Below are 14204 nucleotides of genomic sequence, written 5' to 3' on the forward strand. Positions count from 1 at the left end.
GAATCTAGATGATTTCAATAATTACATAATTCTTTAGGGCATCACTGGTAGGCCAGAATTTAAAGGTTTCAAAGCTTTCATAGGCCCTTTATTGTCACATGTACCAATTAAGGTTCAGTAATATGCAAATTACCATACATCCATTCGAAAAAAAAAGCAATAAGACACACAAATACATAAAAGTTAACATAAACATCCACCACAGCAGATTCCCCACATTCCTCACTGTGATGGAAGGCAAAAAAGTCTAATCTTCTTACTCTTTTTCTCCCGTGGTCGGGGCAGTCGAACCATCCACAGTCGGCGCAATCAAAGCTCCCGCAGCCGGCACTCAAAGCCTCTGCATCGGGGCGGTCAAATCTCCCGCGTCGGGGCATTCGAAACCCCCGCGGCTTGGAATTCCCGAAGTTGGTCTCTGACCAGAGACCTCGGGCTCCGTGATGTTAAAGTCCGCAAGCTCCCGTGGTGGAGCTCCCGGTCAGTCTCCAGCAAAGGCCGCAAACTCCTCGATGTTAGGACGCAATGTGGACGGAGAAACGATACGGAAAAAAAACCCCATCACATCTCCGTCGTGGTAAGAGATTAGAAAAAGTTTCCCCAACACCCCCACATAAAACAAACTGAAGAACACTAAAAACATACATTTAACACACAATTAAAACACAAAGAAAGTAAGGACAGACTGTTGGTGAGGCAGCCATTGCTGGCACCACCAGTTTTCTTCAGGAAGAGATAGTGAACCACATCATTGAGTTTTCCAACCCTCCTTCCACCTCTTTCTTTCCTGTTCCCCCATCCCGCAAAACCGTTACCGCCATTCTTTCCTCCTCTTTCCCCCCACCATCCCCATCCATCTATAACCCTCCCTCTAGCTTTATATTTCACTCCTCCTCTCTCATTATCCAACACGCTTTTGTCTCCTTTTCATCTCCAGCCCAAGTCCTCCCAACTGCCAATCACCCCCCTGCCCCCAACTCACCTGTCTCTACCTATTACTTGCCAGACTTTATTCCACCCCACCTCTTTTCCAGCTTCTTCACTAAGCATTGGATTGCTCATCCACTTGTAGGGAATGCGAGCTGGGTCTAGACTGTCGTGAGATGTGAGCTTGGTCAGAAGAAGGGTCTCGACCCGAAACGTCACCTATTCCTTTTCTCCGGAGATGCTGTCTGACCTTCTGAGTTACTCCAGCTTTCTGTGTCTATCTGTCGTGTGACTGGTTAGCTTTACCCAACTGACGATGTGTTGTTGCAACAGTAATCCTCCTCAGTACTCCTCAGAAAGCTAATGGTATGTTGGCCTTCATAGCGAGATAATTTGAGTATAGGCGCAAGGAGGTCCTACTACAGTTGTACAGGGTCTGGGTGCGACCACACTTGTGGTATTATGTGCAGTTTTGGTCTCCTAATTTGAGGAAGGACATTCTTGTTATTGAGGGAGCGCATCGTAGGTTCACCAGGTTAATTCCCGGGATGGCGGGATTGACATATGATGAAGGAATGAGCTTATATTCACTAGAATTTAGAAGGATTAGAGGGGATCTAATAGAAACATAAAATTCTTAAGGGATTGGACAGGCTAGATGGAGGAAAAACGCTCCCCATGTTGGGGGAGTCCAGAACCAGGGGTCACAGTTTAAGAATAAGGGGTAGACCATTTAGGACTGAGATGAGGAAAAACTTTTCCGCCCAGAGAGATGTGAATCTGTGGAATTTTATGCCACAGAAGGCAGTGGAGGCCAATTCACTGGATGTTTTCAAGATAGAGTTAGATATAGCTCTTGTGGCTAATGGAATCAAGAGATTTGGGGAGAAAGCAGGAATGGGGTATTGATTCAGGATGATCAGCCATGATCATATTGAATGGCAGTGATGGCTAGACGGGCCGAATGGCCGACCCCTGCCTGCACCTATTTTCTATGTTTCAGTGATGCAGTGGTACAGTTGCTGCCTTACAATGCCAGAGACCCGGGTTCGGTCCTGACTACCGCTGCTGTGTCTGTACGTAGTTTCTCGGCTCTCCCTGTGACCTGCGTGTGTTTTCTTCGGGTGTTTTGGTTTCCTCACACATTCCGAAGACGTGTAGGTTTGTAGGTTAATAGGCTTCTGCAAAATGTCCCTAGTGTGTAGGGTAGAACTAGTGTACGAGGTGATCGTTGGTCAGTGCGGACTTGATGGGCCTGTTTCAAAGCTGTATCACTAGAAATGAATAAAAGGAACCACAGGTTCGGACATTCTGACTTTCCATGGTATCTCGGTACACATGGGAATAATAAACCTAAATCCAAAACTCACCCTCCAAACACATCTATAATTCAAGTAATGCATAGACCCAAAACAATCCAAACTGCCTGACATGCAAAGTCTGACTATCTCCCATGGTCTGACAAGAACAAGCCCCATATGCAAACATACTTGTCAGGGACATTGACTCCTATAGGTCACATACCACTCCATTGATGGCCCTTTCTACCGCTGAAGTTGTATTGGATTGTTAGAGAGAAAAGGAAAAGACCGTGACTTGTCTTGTTGTCTCTGAACCACCTTGTCAAAGCCTCTGCACTTAGATCTCAATCTTTGCACTTCCACTTCCAATAAGGTTGCTCTGTAAGAGCATGCCTCCCCTTTTTATATGCTGCAACTTGCTGGGCCTGTCAATAGATAGTAAGCAGTTCATCTTGTCCCACTCAGCTATTTTAAAGTTCTTGGAAAAAGTTGTCGTCCAGTCATCAGGTACCTCACTTGTGGTCAGTGAAGGTTTAAAACTGTCGGTGGCTCAGTGATCTCTTCCCATAGATGCAAGAGACTGAGAGAACATTTCTGACCGAACATCATCCCCACTTTATCAAACAGTTGCAGATTTTTCATTCACATAAGGGTCAATTCAATGGAGCAGCTTTGAAATTCCTGCTTATTTCTCCAACCTGCTTCAATCTCCGTCAGTAAATGCCTGCACAAGAGCCACACTTCACTCCAGACTTGACTTTAGAGATTCAGCACAGAAACAGGCCGAGTCTGTGCCCACCAACGATCGCCCCATAAACCAGCATTATCCTACACATCGGGGACAACTTACATTTTTTCGACCAAAGTCAATTAACCTACAAACCTGTATGATTTTGGAGTGTGGGAGGAAATTATAGCACCCGGAGAAAACCCAAGTGGTCATAGGGAGAAAGTGTAAACTCCGTACAGACAGCACCCAGAGTCAGGATCGAAGCCGGGGCTTTAAGGCAGCAACTCTACCACTGTGCCGCCTGGCTTGACTTGGCTCTCTTACCCAGTGTAGTTTTTGAGGCAGGATCCAGACATGCGAGAGCTTTAACAAAGCCGGCAACCAATGTGTCGATGTTATTCTCATTCTGCATTATAGAACACTCTGGTAGAATCAGGTAAATCATCAAAGCTTCTTCGTCTTGGCAAGACGTCCCAAGGTTTGGAATTAATTTTGATTCCAGGCCGGACGTTATCTGTAAAACAAATGCTTCTTGACCTTAGTTTTAGTCACAGCGCAGAAATAGGCCTTTTGGCCCACCAAGTCCACTCCGACCAGAAATCACACATACACTAGTTTTATTTTACACACTGGGGATAATTTACAGAGGCAGATTAATCTTCAAACCCGAACGTCTTTGGGATGTGGGAGGAAACCCACGTGGTCACAGGGAGAACGTACAAACTTTGTACAGACAGCACCCTAGTCAGGATCGATCCTCGGTATCTGGTGCTGTAAGGCAGCAGCTCTACCACCGTGCCACTGTGCCACCCCGACTTATTACCATACCATTTCCCAACTTCATCAGTCTCACTTCCCCTCTATTATTTCATAGAACACAGTACAGCACATTGCAGGACAGGCCCTTCAGCACACAGAGTCTCATAAAGTTACAACTCTCACAGACCCATCAACTCATCTTTGAATCTTTTGTCACTAACCTACAGAAAGCAACCAATTAGCCGCTGATCTGCAAAAGAAAAATGGAGTGCCAACTGAAATACAGTCATAGGAAGAGTGTGGACAACTTACAAGGGCAGGATCGAACCTGAATCCCATAAATCTTAGAGGCAACACTAACTGCTGCACCAACATGCTGTCCTTGGAGCTTATCAAATACATCTCTATTAATCACCATATTTCAAAATAAATCCATCACAGAGGTTAGACAGCCTTAATGTAAACTGCTTTACAGGATACAGAGAAAGTTAAAGATGCCTTTAAGGCAGTGATAAAGAGATTCTTGATTAATTCGGGTGTCGGGGTTATGTGGAGAAGGCAGGAGAATGGGTTTAGGATGGAGTGATAGATCAGCCATGATTGAATGGTGGAGTAGGCCATGGGCTGAATGGCCTAATTCTGCTCCTATCACTTATGACACTGCAAACAAACAGCATAGTTTTAGATTTAGTTTCAGAGAAACAGCATGGAAACAGGCCCTTCAGCCCACTGTACACGCTGACCAGTCACATTCATAGTGATTCTATGTTGTCCCACTTTCATCTCATAAGAGGCATGGAGCCATATAATCATAGTCATTGAGTTTACAATATGGAAACAGGCCCTTTGGCCCAACTGGCCTACGCCGATCAAGATATCTCATCTACACTAGTCCCACCTGCCTGTGGTTGGCCGATATCCCTCTAAAGCTATCCTATCCATGTAACCGTCTAAATGTTTCTTAAATGTTGCAATAGTACGTGCCTAAATAGCCTCCTGTGCGATACACCCACCACCCTTTGTGTAAAAAAGTTACCCCTTAAATCTTTCCCCCTTCACCTTAAAACTATGTCCCCTGGTTCTTGATTCCCCTATGATTTCCTTATTCTGATGAGAGAATGGACAGGTGTCTTGTCTGAAGTGTCTGAAGAAAGGTCCCAACCAAAAATGTCACCTGTCCATTCCCTCCACTGATGTTGCTTGACCCAGTTAGTCCCTCCAGCACTTTATGTTTTGACCATCACAGTGACAAAAAGTATTTGAAATGAATGGTTAATGACATGAATAGCTCCATCCGGCTTAATGACTGCATTCTAATAATCTGATTTCCTGTAAATTATAGCGAGAATTAAATAGTTAACGCAGGTCTGTATTTTGCATGGTTATGGATGTCCAGTTTTCATACGGTGAAATCATAACCAAGTCACCCAAATGAAATGCTGCAAATGTTTACCTCATCGACAACCCAGTCTTTCTCAGTAAGCTTCTTAAATATTTCTCTGGCAGATTCCAAGTCGACATTGCACTGGTCTCCATCACTGTAAGGTGAAGATTAAAACTTACCATACATCCACAACATATTTTACAAGGGCCAGACAGCACCTGTGGAGATAAGGAAAAGGTGACGTTTTGGGTCAAGACCCTTCTTCGATCTCGACACGTAACGTCACCTATTCCTTCTCTCCAGAGATGGTGTTTGAGTTACTCCAGCTTTTTGTGTCTTTCTTTGGTTTAAACCAGCATCTGCAGTTCCTTCCCATACATAATATTTTGCAATACAGGTAAATAAACCATCTAGAATTCCATTTCTTATATTTTAAATGTTCTCCAAACTTGTGGCATTATGGTTACACACAAAATTTTATTTTTGATCTTTCTGGGTTTTTACCCAATTATCACAGTTATTAATACAGTTATTAATAATTATTATTACAGTTATGAATAAAAACCTGTATTTTCCCATAGTGGGGCATGCAGTTAATAAACATTATTTTAAAGCTGTAAAGTGACTTTCTAAATTTTATATTCAATGCTCCAAGCAATTAACGTAAGTTTACCAATCTTTCGGATGATCTGAAGATCAGTATCTCATTTTCATTCCCTCTCTCTCCATCCATTCCCCACCCTAATCGTTGTATTAGTTTCACTGTCATTCTGCTGAGACATTATTTGTATCCACTCGGTATCACCGCCAACAATGGGTCATTGTGGGCTCCACCTTTCCTTGATTATTTTTGCTTGCTTTGATTTGTCCTTTTGCATACCTTTCATTCATTTGTTCTATGTACTTTTTCCTATCTCTCGTTTCCCTGAACCCTGACTCGCAGTCTGAAGAAGGGTCTTGACCCAAAAATTCACCTATTCCTTTTCTCCAGAGATGCTGCCTGACCCGCTGAGTTACTCCAGCTTTTTATGACTATCTTTTTTCACACATTGAAGACTAAAATTAAAATTCTGGATATACTTGGCAGTATCTGTGGAAAGTGAGAGAGAATTAACTTTCCAGGATACCCCATCTTCTATCGTCTGATACATTTGTTCCTTCTTTCCCCAGAAATGCTGCCTGACCTGCTGAGTTGTTCCAGCATTCTCTATTTTTATATTGGATTTACAACATCTGCAGCTTATTGATGTTTGTTTAATAAATCCACATTCATTAAACTGTGAAGATTTTATTCCACTCACCTTGGCTTGATGAAGCTCCCAACAAGACAGGATGGCGAAGAAAATATCAGATCAATTTCACTATCATAGGAAAGACAAAAAGTGTTCAATTGCTCGTTTAATATTGTGATCTCTAAATTATAGCAAAGAAAACTCTAGCAAATAAAAATCTAAAACTGCCCTTCCTAAAAGTGATTTTATTTCCTGTCAATTGCAGTCATTTGCAAAGATTAGTAGAGACTCTGGAAGCAGGAGAAGGAAAGATCTTGAGCAAAACACAAAGCTCAAGAGGACCAAGAGGAACTGGGAGCACAAATTATATCTAAAGAGATTGAAGACACAATAAACACACTAAAGAATGGAAAAACACCAGGACCAGACGGATTCAGTAATGAATTTTATAAATGTTTTTCCGACATAGTTACACCACGTCTACAGAAAATGTATACATACGCTTTTAAAGAACAAATCCTACCTGAAACACTAGCAGAATCAACGATTACATTAATACTTAAAAAAGATAAAGACATAGAAGAACCAGGCACATATAGAGCTATGTGAAACGAAAACGCTTCCGATGTCTTTAATAGGTCGAATAAATGCTATAAAAATTGATCTTTTTACCACAAATCCTATATCTATTTCAATCAATTCCAATATATCTTCCAAAAAAGTTTTTCAAAAAATTACTCAGAAATTACAAACTTTATATGGGATTATAAACCCCACAGAATACAAAGAGCACACCTTAGTAAACCGAAAGAGATGGGTGGTCTAGCGCTCCCTAACTTTATGTACTATAATTAGGCAGTAAATATTAAAAATATGATTCACCTGCTGGACAACTCTGCCCAGCAGGTGGATTCGATTTTAATGGAGAGAGAGGACTGCGCTCCATGTAATACTGGAGCGACTCTCCTCTCACCAATGATTTTGAATAACAAAAATTATAATAAAAATCCAATGATACATAGTACAATTAGAACTTGGAAACAAATAAAACAGAACTTAAAATTAAGAAATCTATCTCTTCTAATGCCAATTGCCAAAAACCCTTCGTTTAAACCCTCAATTATAGATAAATCATTTACACAATGGGAAAGAACGGGAATCAAAACGCTCGGAGACTTGTATGAATCAGGAAAATTATTATCATTACAACAATTACAACTGAAATATAATTTGAAAAATAATCAATATTTCAAATATCTTCAAACCCGTGATTATCTGAAAAAATACACAAAAGACTATCATAACATGCCCCCAGACTTATTGGATGAAGCCATGAAGATAAAGGCTGAATCAACAAATCTAATATCATACTTATATAATATTATTTTGAATATAGAAATACCTACAGCCGATAGTATTAGAAGAGACTGGGAACAAGAACTAGCTATAAAAATTTCAAAAGAGAGCTGGGTTAAACACTTACTATATGTGCATAAATGCTCGATCAACGTACAACATACTCTAATCCAATATAAAACATTACATAGATTATATTATTCAAAAACTAAAATAAATAAACTTTTCCCCAATGTCTCACCCATTTGTGATAAATGTCAGTCACAAGAAGCTAACATAGCACACTCTTTTGTTTTCTGTATAAAAATTCAAAAATTCTGGAACGAAATATTTGAAATCTTCACAAAATTATTTAAAACAAAACTGCTACCAAAAGCAGAATGGATCATTTTTGGAATATCGGAAGGTAACCCCGAATTAAATATGTTTCAAAAGAACTTACTTAATTATGGACTAATAATGGGAAAAAAGCTTATACTCAAATTTTGGAAAAATGCTCCAGTACCAACAATAAAAATGTAGATTTCAAACATGTTTGAAACACTACACTTGGAAGAGATGAGACTCCTCCTAGCAGGCAAAGCAGATCACTTCCAAAAGACGTGGTCTGCTTTTACGGAACTATTACAAGCATAAGGTGCAATAGTAAGTTAAAATATAAAGGGTACCAGGATCTGGTAACGGGGGGGTATAAAATAATTTTTTAATAAAAACACGGTTGGTATATCCTTTTTTGCGGAGTTTTGTGTTACAATAGAGCGATTGTTTTTCCTTTCTTCTTTTTTTCTTTTCTTTCTAGGGTCTTATTTCCTTTCTTTACTTCCTTCTCTAATTCCTTCCCTTAGGGGCTTTCTTCTCCCAACACTTTCCTGCACCTTCACGTTTCTTGCTTACTTTCCTTACTTCTTTTATTTCTATCTTTTTTAAAGCTCAAAAAATGAAGTGGTACAACATAATGTGTAATAAGATATATGTGATGTGTATTAATGTAATTTACTGTACTACTACTAAAAATAAAATTAAAAAAAAAAAACCCCAATAGCGCAATTAGAACTTGGAAACAAATAAAACAGAATCTAAAATTAAGAAATCTATCTCTTTTAATGCCAATTGTCAATAATCCGTTGTTTAAACCTTCTACTATAGATAAATCATTTACACAATGGGAAAGAATAGGAATCAAAACACCCAGAGACGTATGAATTCGGAAAATTATTATCATTTCAACAATTACAACTGAAATATAATTTGAGAAATAATCAATATTTTAAATATTTTCAATTGTGTGACTATCTGAAAAAATACACAAAAGACTATCATAACATGCCTCCAGATTTACTGGACGAAGCAATGAAGACAAAGGCCGAATCAGCAAACCTAATATCATACTTATACAACACTATTTTAAATATAGAAATACCTACAGCTGATGGTATTAGAAGAGACTGGGAACAAGAACTAGCTATAAAAATTTCAAAAGAGAGCTCGGATAAACACTTACTATATGTGCATAAATGTTCGATCAACGTACGACATACTCTAATTCAATTCAAAACATTACATAGACTATACTATTCAAAAACAAAAATAAATACACTTTTCCCTAACGTCTCACCCATTTGTGATAAATGTAAGTCTCATGAAGCTACCATAGCACACTCTTTTGTTTTTTGTATAAAAATCCAAAAATTCTGGAACAAAATATTTGAAATCTTCACAAAACTATTTAAAATAAAACTCATGCCAAAAGCAGAATGGATTATTTTTGGTATAATGGAAAGTAGTCCTGAACTAAATGTGTTTCAAAAGAATTTACTTAATTACGGGCTAATAATGGGAAAAAAGCTTATACTCAAATTCTGGAAAAATGCTCCTATACCAATAATAAAAATGTGGATTTCAAACATGTTCGAAACATTACATCTGGAAGAGATGAGACTCCTCCTAGCAGGCAAAGCAGACCACTTCCAAAAGACGTGGTCTGCATTTATGGACTTATTACAAACATAAGGTGCAATAGTAATTTAAAAAATAAATGGTGCCAGGATCTGGTAAGGGGGGGTGAAAAATACGGATGGTATATCCCTTTTTGCGGAGTTTAAAAAAAATAAAAGAGAGATTGTTACTTTTTCTTTCTTTCTTTTCTAGGGTCTATTTCTTAACTTTCTTCTCTAACTCCTTTTCTAATGGGCTTTCTTTTCCCAACACTTTCCTGCACCTTCACGACTCTTTCTCACTTTCCTTACTTCTTTTATTTCTATCTTTATTAAAGTTAAAAAAATGAAGGGGTACAACAAATGTAATGAGATATATGTGGTGTGTATTACGGTAACTTATTGTACTTCTAATAAAAATACAATTAAAATAAAAAAAACACAAAGCGCTGGGCTAGCTCAGCGGGTCAGGCAGCATCTCTGCAGGACATGGATAGGCGATGTTTTGGGTTGGGACCCTTAGTCAGGCAGATCGTAGTAGGAGGGAGACAGAAGGAAAGGAGAAATGGGGGTGGGACAAATCCAGTGAAGTGATAGGTGGTTACAGGTGTGAGGAGTTGTGATCGGCAGATGGGTGGACAGAGGGTAGAGATGAACAGGAGACAAAAGTGTGTAAGTGTTGAAAAGCAGGAGCCTGATGGAAGAAAACTGAGGGTATTGTTTGGATTGAACTACGTGGAGCCATACAGCATGGAAACAGGCCCTTCGGCCCAACTAGTCATGCCGACCAAGTGCCCATCTAAGCTGGTCCCTTTCATATGGTTTGACATATCCCTCTAAACTTTATTGCATGTGCTTTCCTATTGGCAAATCAGCTCCATTAGTGCTTCCAGGGTTGTGAAGTCATCACACTGGGAAAATCCACACTAAAACGAGCACTCCAAGCTATTTTGATCTAAAATACGTTGCCTCACAATTTCATAGAAATAGACCAAATATTAATTTACAAATAGGTGAAGAGGAAAATGTTATTAATCTATGAGGATTAATGATAAATTGAGCAGCCTTTTCAAAACCTGGGCTGTCACAAACTCAAAAGACTGAGTGGTCCTCTTCTGTGCCTTATGAATCCAGTATATTATTTCTCAACAAAACAAAAACCAAGTTCTCCAGCAATTAAGCCTTGAGTAACTCGCTGAAGAGAATTTACACATGATCACAAATATTCTCAATTGTTACTTTTCACACAAAGGGAGGTGGGTCTCTGCCGGAGGAGGTAGTTGAGGCAGGTACTATCACAATGTTTAAGAACCATTTAGACAGGTACATGGATAGGACAGGTTTAGGCCAACATTGGCTAAATGCAGGCAGGTGAGACAAGTGTAGATGGGACATGTTGGTCGGTGTGGGCAAGTTGGGCCGAAGGGCCTGTTTTCCACACTGTATGACTAGGCGCAAAAATATCTGTTGACAAAGACTGAGGATAGAAACCAAAAAATATATAAAGAACGCCTACTTTTCTGCATTTTTTCCATGCCCAATGTTGATCCATCTCTCAACAATAGTTTCATCCAATGTGAGTATCTGCTTTGTGTTCTCTGTGCAGCCAAGGTCAAGCTGAAAGAGGAAGTCAACAATTAGAGGAATCACTATATGAAATTGGGCATAAATGGAGAGTCGTTGAATGGATAAAAGACACAACAGCAAGCCCTCGATGATTCTTCTGAGGCTGGAAGATCTAGAACAGGAGCTTATTCTGGAAGCACAAAACAAACTGCTGGAGGAACTCAGCAGGTCAAGCAGCATCTGTGGAAGAATAGAGATGGTCAACTTTTTGCTGTGGCCTGAGAGTGTGGAAGGAAAACCATCCACATAAGGGGGTGAGAAGGAAGAGTGTGGCAGAGGCTGGTAGATGATGATGGAATCAGGCAAGATATGATGAGATTGGGGGAGTGGACGGGGGGAGATCACACACAGAGCCTGATGAATTATAGGTGGAAACAGATAAGGGAGGGATGATGGGCAGATGGTCCCAGGTGAGGGAAGGGATAGGAAGCAGAGGCCAGGGGAACAGAAACCCAGGTTGATTGGTTCTTTATTGCCACATGTACATATGCACAGGGAAATTATTTTTCTGCATACAGTTCAGTAAAGTATTGCCATGCCTCAGCACAATCCCCAATAAATATGAAGTGTGTAGAAATAGTCCACTGAGACTGCATGCAATAGCCGCCAGGTTTTGGTGTCATTTTCAAAGTCCAGCCCAGTCCACGTGCTCGGTCTCCTGGAGCGGTGCCCGATTCAGGTGAGCCCCAGGCTGCTGCCGGGCCTCCAGCCGTCACCTCCGTCTGGATCATCCAGTAAACCGTCGTTCCTCTCCTCGCCGGGCCGCCTTCAATCTTTGTGCTGCGGGATCCACTCCCAGAGTCGACCTTGAGCGAGCCTCGGGAGGCAAGAGCCCGGTTCATTCTCCTATCTGCACTCACACTTTTCCGACTCCCTCCGTCCTCCTCTCCAGTTCTCCTGTCTATAGCAGACCCACCCACAGCTTCCGCAGGTGAGGTTCTCCCTGGCCGTTGGATTGGGGCGTGTGTTCTGTTGCCATTGACCATTTTGTGATGTCTGCACCTGCCCTCCAGGATCTTGAACCACGTGGTGTCATAGTGCTTCATACCAGCCTGGAGGTTCCTTCTCCACCTCCCTCAGTCCTCAGCTGCTGGTCCCACTTGTCAGAGCCAATGTTAAAATTAATCATATCTCCACCCTATCTATCTATGCCTGTTATAATTTGATATACAGGTGTGCCGGCAATGGGTAGATGAAAACAGGAAAGATGAACAAGGATAGAGACACAAGGAATGGCAGATGCTGGAAACACAAGTGATAGGAGCAGAATTAGGCCATTCGACCCATCGAGTCTACTCCGCCATTCAATCACGGCTGATCTATCTTTTCCTCTTAACACTTTTCTCCTGCCTTCTTCACATAACCCCTGACACCCGTACTAATCAAGCATCTGTCTATCTCTGCCTTAAAAATACCCATTGACTTGGCATCCACAATTGTCTGAATTCCACAGATGCACCACCTGCTGGCTAAAGAACCAGAGGACATAGGTTTAAGGTGAGGGGGTAAAGATCGGGTAAAACCCTGAGGGGTAACTTTTTTTTTTACACAAAAGGTCGTAGGTATATGAAACGAGCTGCCGGAGGAAGTACTTGAGGCAAGTAATATCACAACGTACATGGATAGGATAGGTTTAGAGGGACATGGACCAAATGCAGGCAGATGGGCTTTGTTTAGATGGAGCAATTGCCAGTGTGGGCAAATTGGGCCAAAGCGCTTATTTCCATGCAGTATGACTCTATGCTCCGTTTTCCTCCCACATCCCATGGATGTGTGGGTTTGCAGGTTAATTGGCCTCTGTAAATTGCTCCTTGTGTGCTGGGATTGGATCAGATAGTGGAATAACATAGAACTTGTGTGAATGGGAGATTGATGATCGGAATAGACTCAGTGGGCTGAAGTGTCTGTTTCCATGCTATGTTTATCAATGAAACAAAAGATGGCCTTGATATCTAGAACAAAGCTCTAAGAACTTACCCGAGTCTGAATAAAATTCATGTTTGCTCCTGCAAAGATCTTGTAAACGTTGGCATTGTGTGACTCTGTAAGAAACACAAATTAGGTAAAACCATTATATTTGGAACTTCATACATGCATTCCCATTTAAAAAATATATTTCTTTATGATATAGATGGAGCCCATTCTCCCATTCTGTCCATGCTGGTTCTTTGAGTAATCCTATCATTCCCATTTCCCCAATTACTTTTCTGTAATCTTTCTCAGCAAGTCAGGTGGCATCCTCAAAGGAAAACGTACAGACAACATTTCTGGTTGGGATCCTTCTTCAGACTAATGGAGTAGAGGGGAGATGGATCATGAGGTCATAAGGAATAAGTGAAAGTAGCAGAATTAGGTCATTCGGCCCATCAAGTCTATTCCACCATTCAATCATGGCTGATCTATCTCTTCCTCCCAACTCCATTCTCCTGCCTTCTCCCCATAACCCTTGACACACGTACTAATCAAGAATCTATCTATCTCTGCCTTCAAAATATCCATTAACGTCCTCCACACCTTTCTGTGGTAAAGAATTCCACAGATTCACCACACAGACAAAATCAATTCCCCCTCATCTCCTTCCTAAAGGAATGTCCTTTAATTCTGAGGTTAAGTCCTCTAATCCTAGACTCTCCCACTGGTGGAAACACCTTCTCCACATACAGTCTGTCGAAGCCCTCCACATCCACTCTATCCAAGCCTATCAGATGATAGAAAGAGGTGAGGTGAAGTGGTAGGGCAAGAGATGTCAAGTGACAGATGGATGGATCCAGGTTGATTGGGAGACGGGTCAGGTGGGGGAGAGAAGGGTGGAGACAGTAACCAAGGCTGGAAGTGATGTGGAGAAGACAAAAGGATTCAGAGTCTCCTGCTAACGTCGTCTTTCCACCAACAAATGTATGAAAGTTGAGAAGGAACCAAGGAAATAACGTTTCTATAATCGCCAGTTAGACGAAGAGC

General features: G+C 40.9%; 1 protein-coding gene across 1 annotated transcript in view; it reads right to left on the reverse strand.

Annotated features, from left to right (window-relative positions):
• The window catches only part of LOC116974098 (probable E3 ubiquitin-protein ligase HERC4), a 40962-nt gene extending 27669 nt beyond the window's left edge, over nt 1-13293 (reverse strand). Inside the window, exons 1-5 of the mRNA XM_033022238.1 lie at nt 13224-13293; nt 11137-11237; nt 6400-6459; nt 5168-5252; nt 3280-3469 (exon numbers count right to left, since the gene is read on the reverse strand). Coding sequence (XP_032878129.1) covers nt 3280-3469; nt 5168-5252; nt 6400-6459; nt 11137-11237; nt 13224-13244 — 457 coding nt within the window. The 5' untranslated portion in view covers nt 13245-13293. The remainder of the gene's footprint in view (nt 1-3279; nt 3470-5167; nt 5253-6399; nt 6460-11136; nt 11238-13223) is intronic.
• Nucleotides 13294-14204: the final 911 nt, after the last annotated feature.

Source organism: Amblyraja radiata, chromosome 1 (assembly GCF_010909765.2).
Source record: "Amblyraja radiata isolate CabotCenter1 chromosome 1, sAmbRad1.1.pri, whole genome shotgun sequence".
Classification (NCBI taxonomy): domain Eukaryota; kingdom Metazoa; phylum Chordata; class Chondrichthyes; order Rajiformes; family Rajidae; genus Amblyraja; species Amblyraja radiata.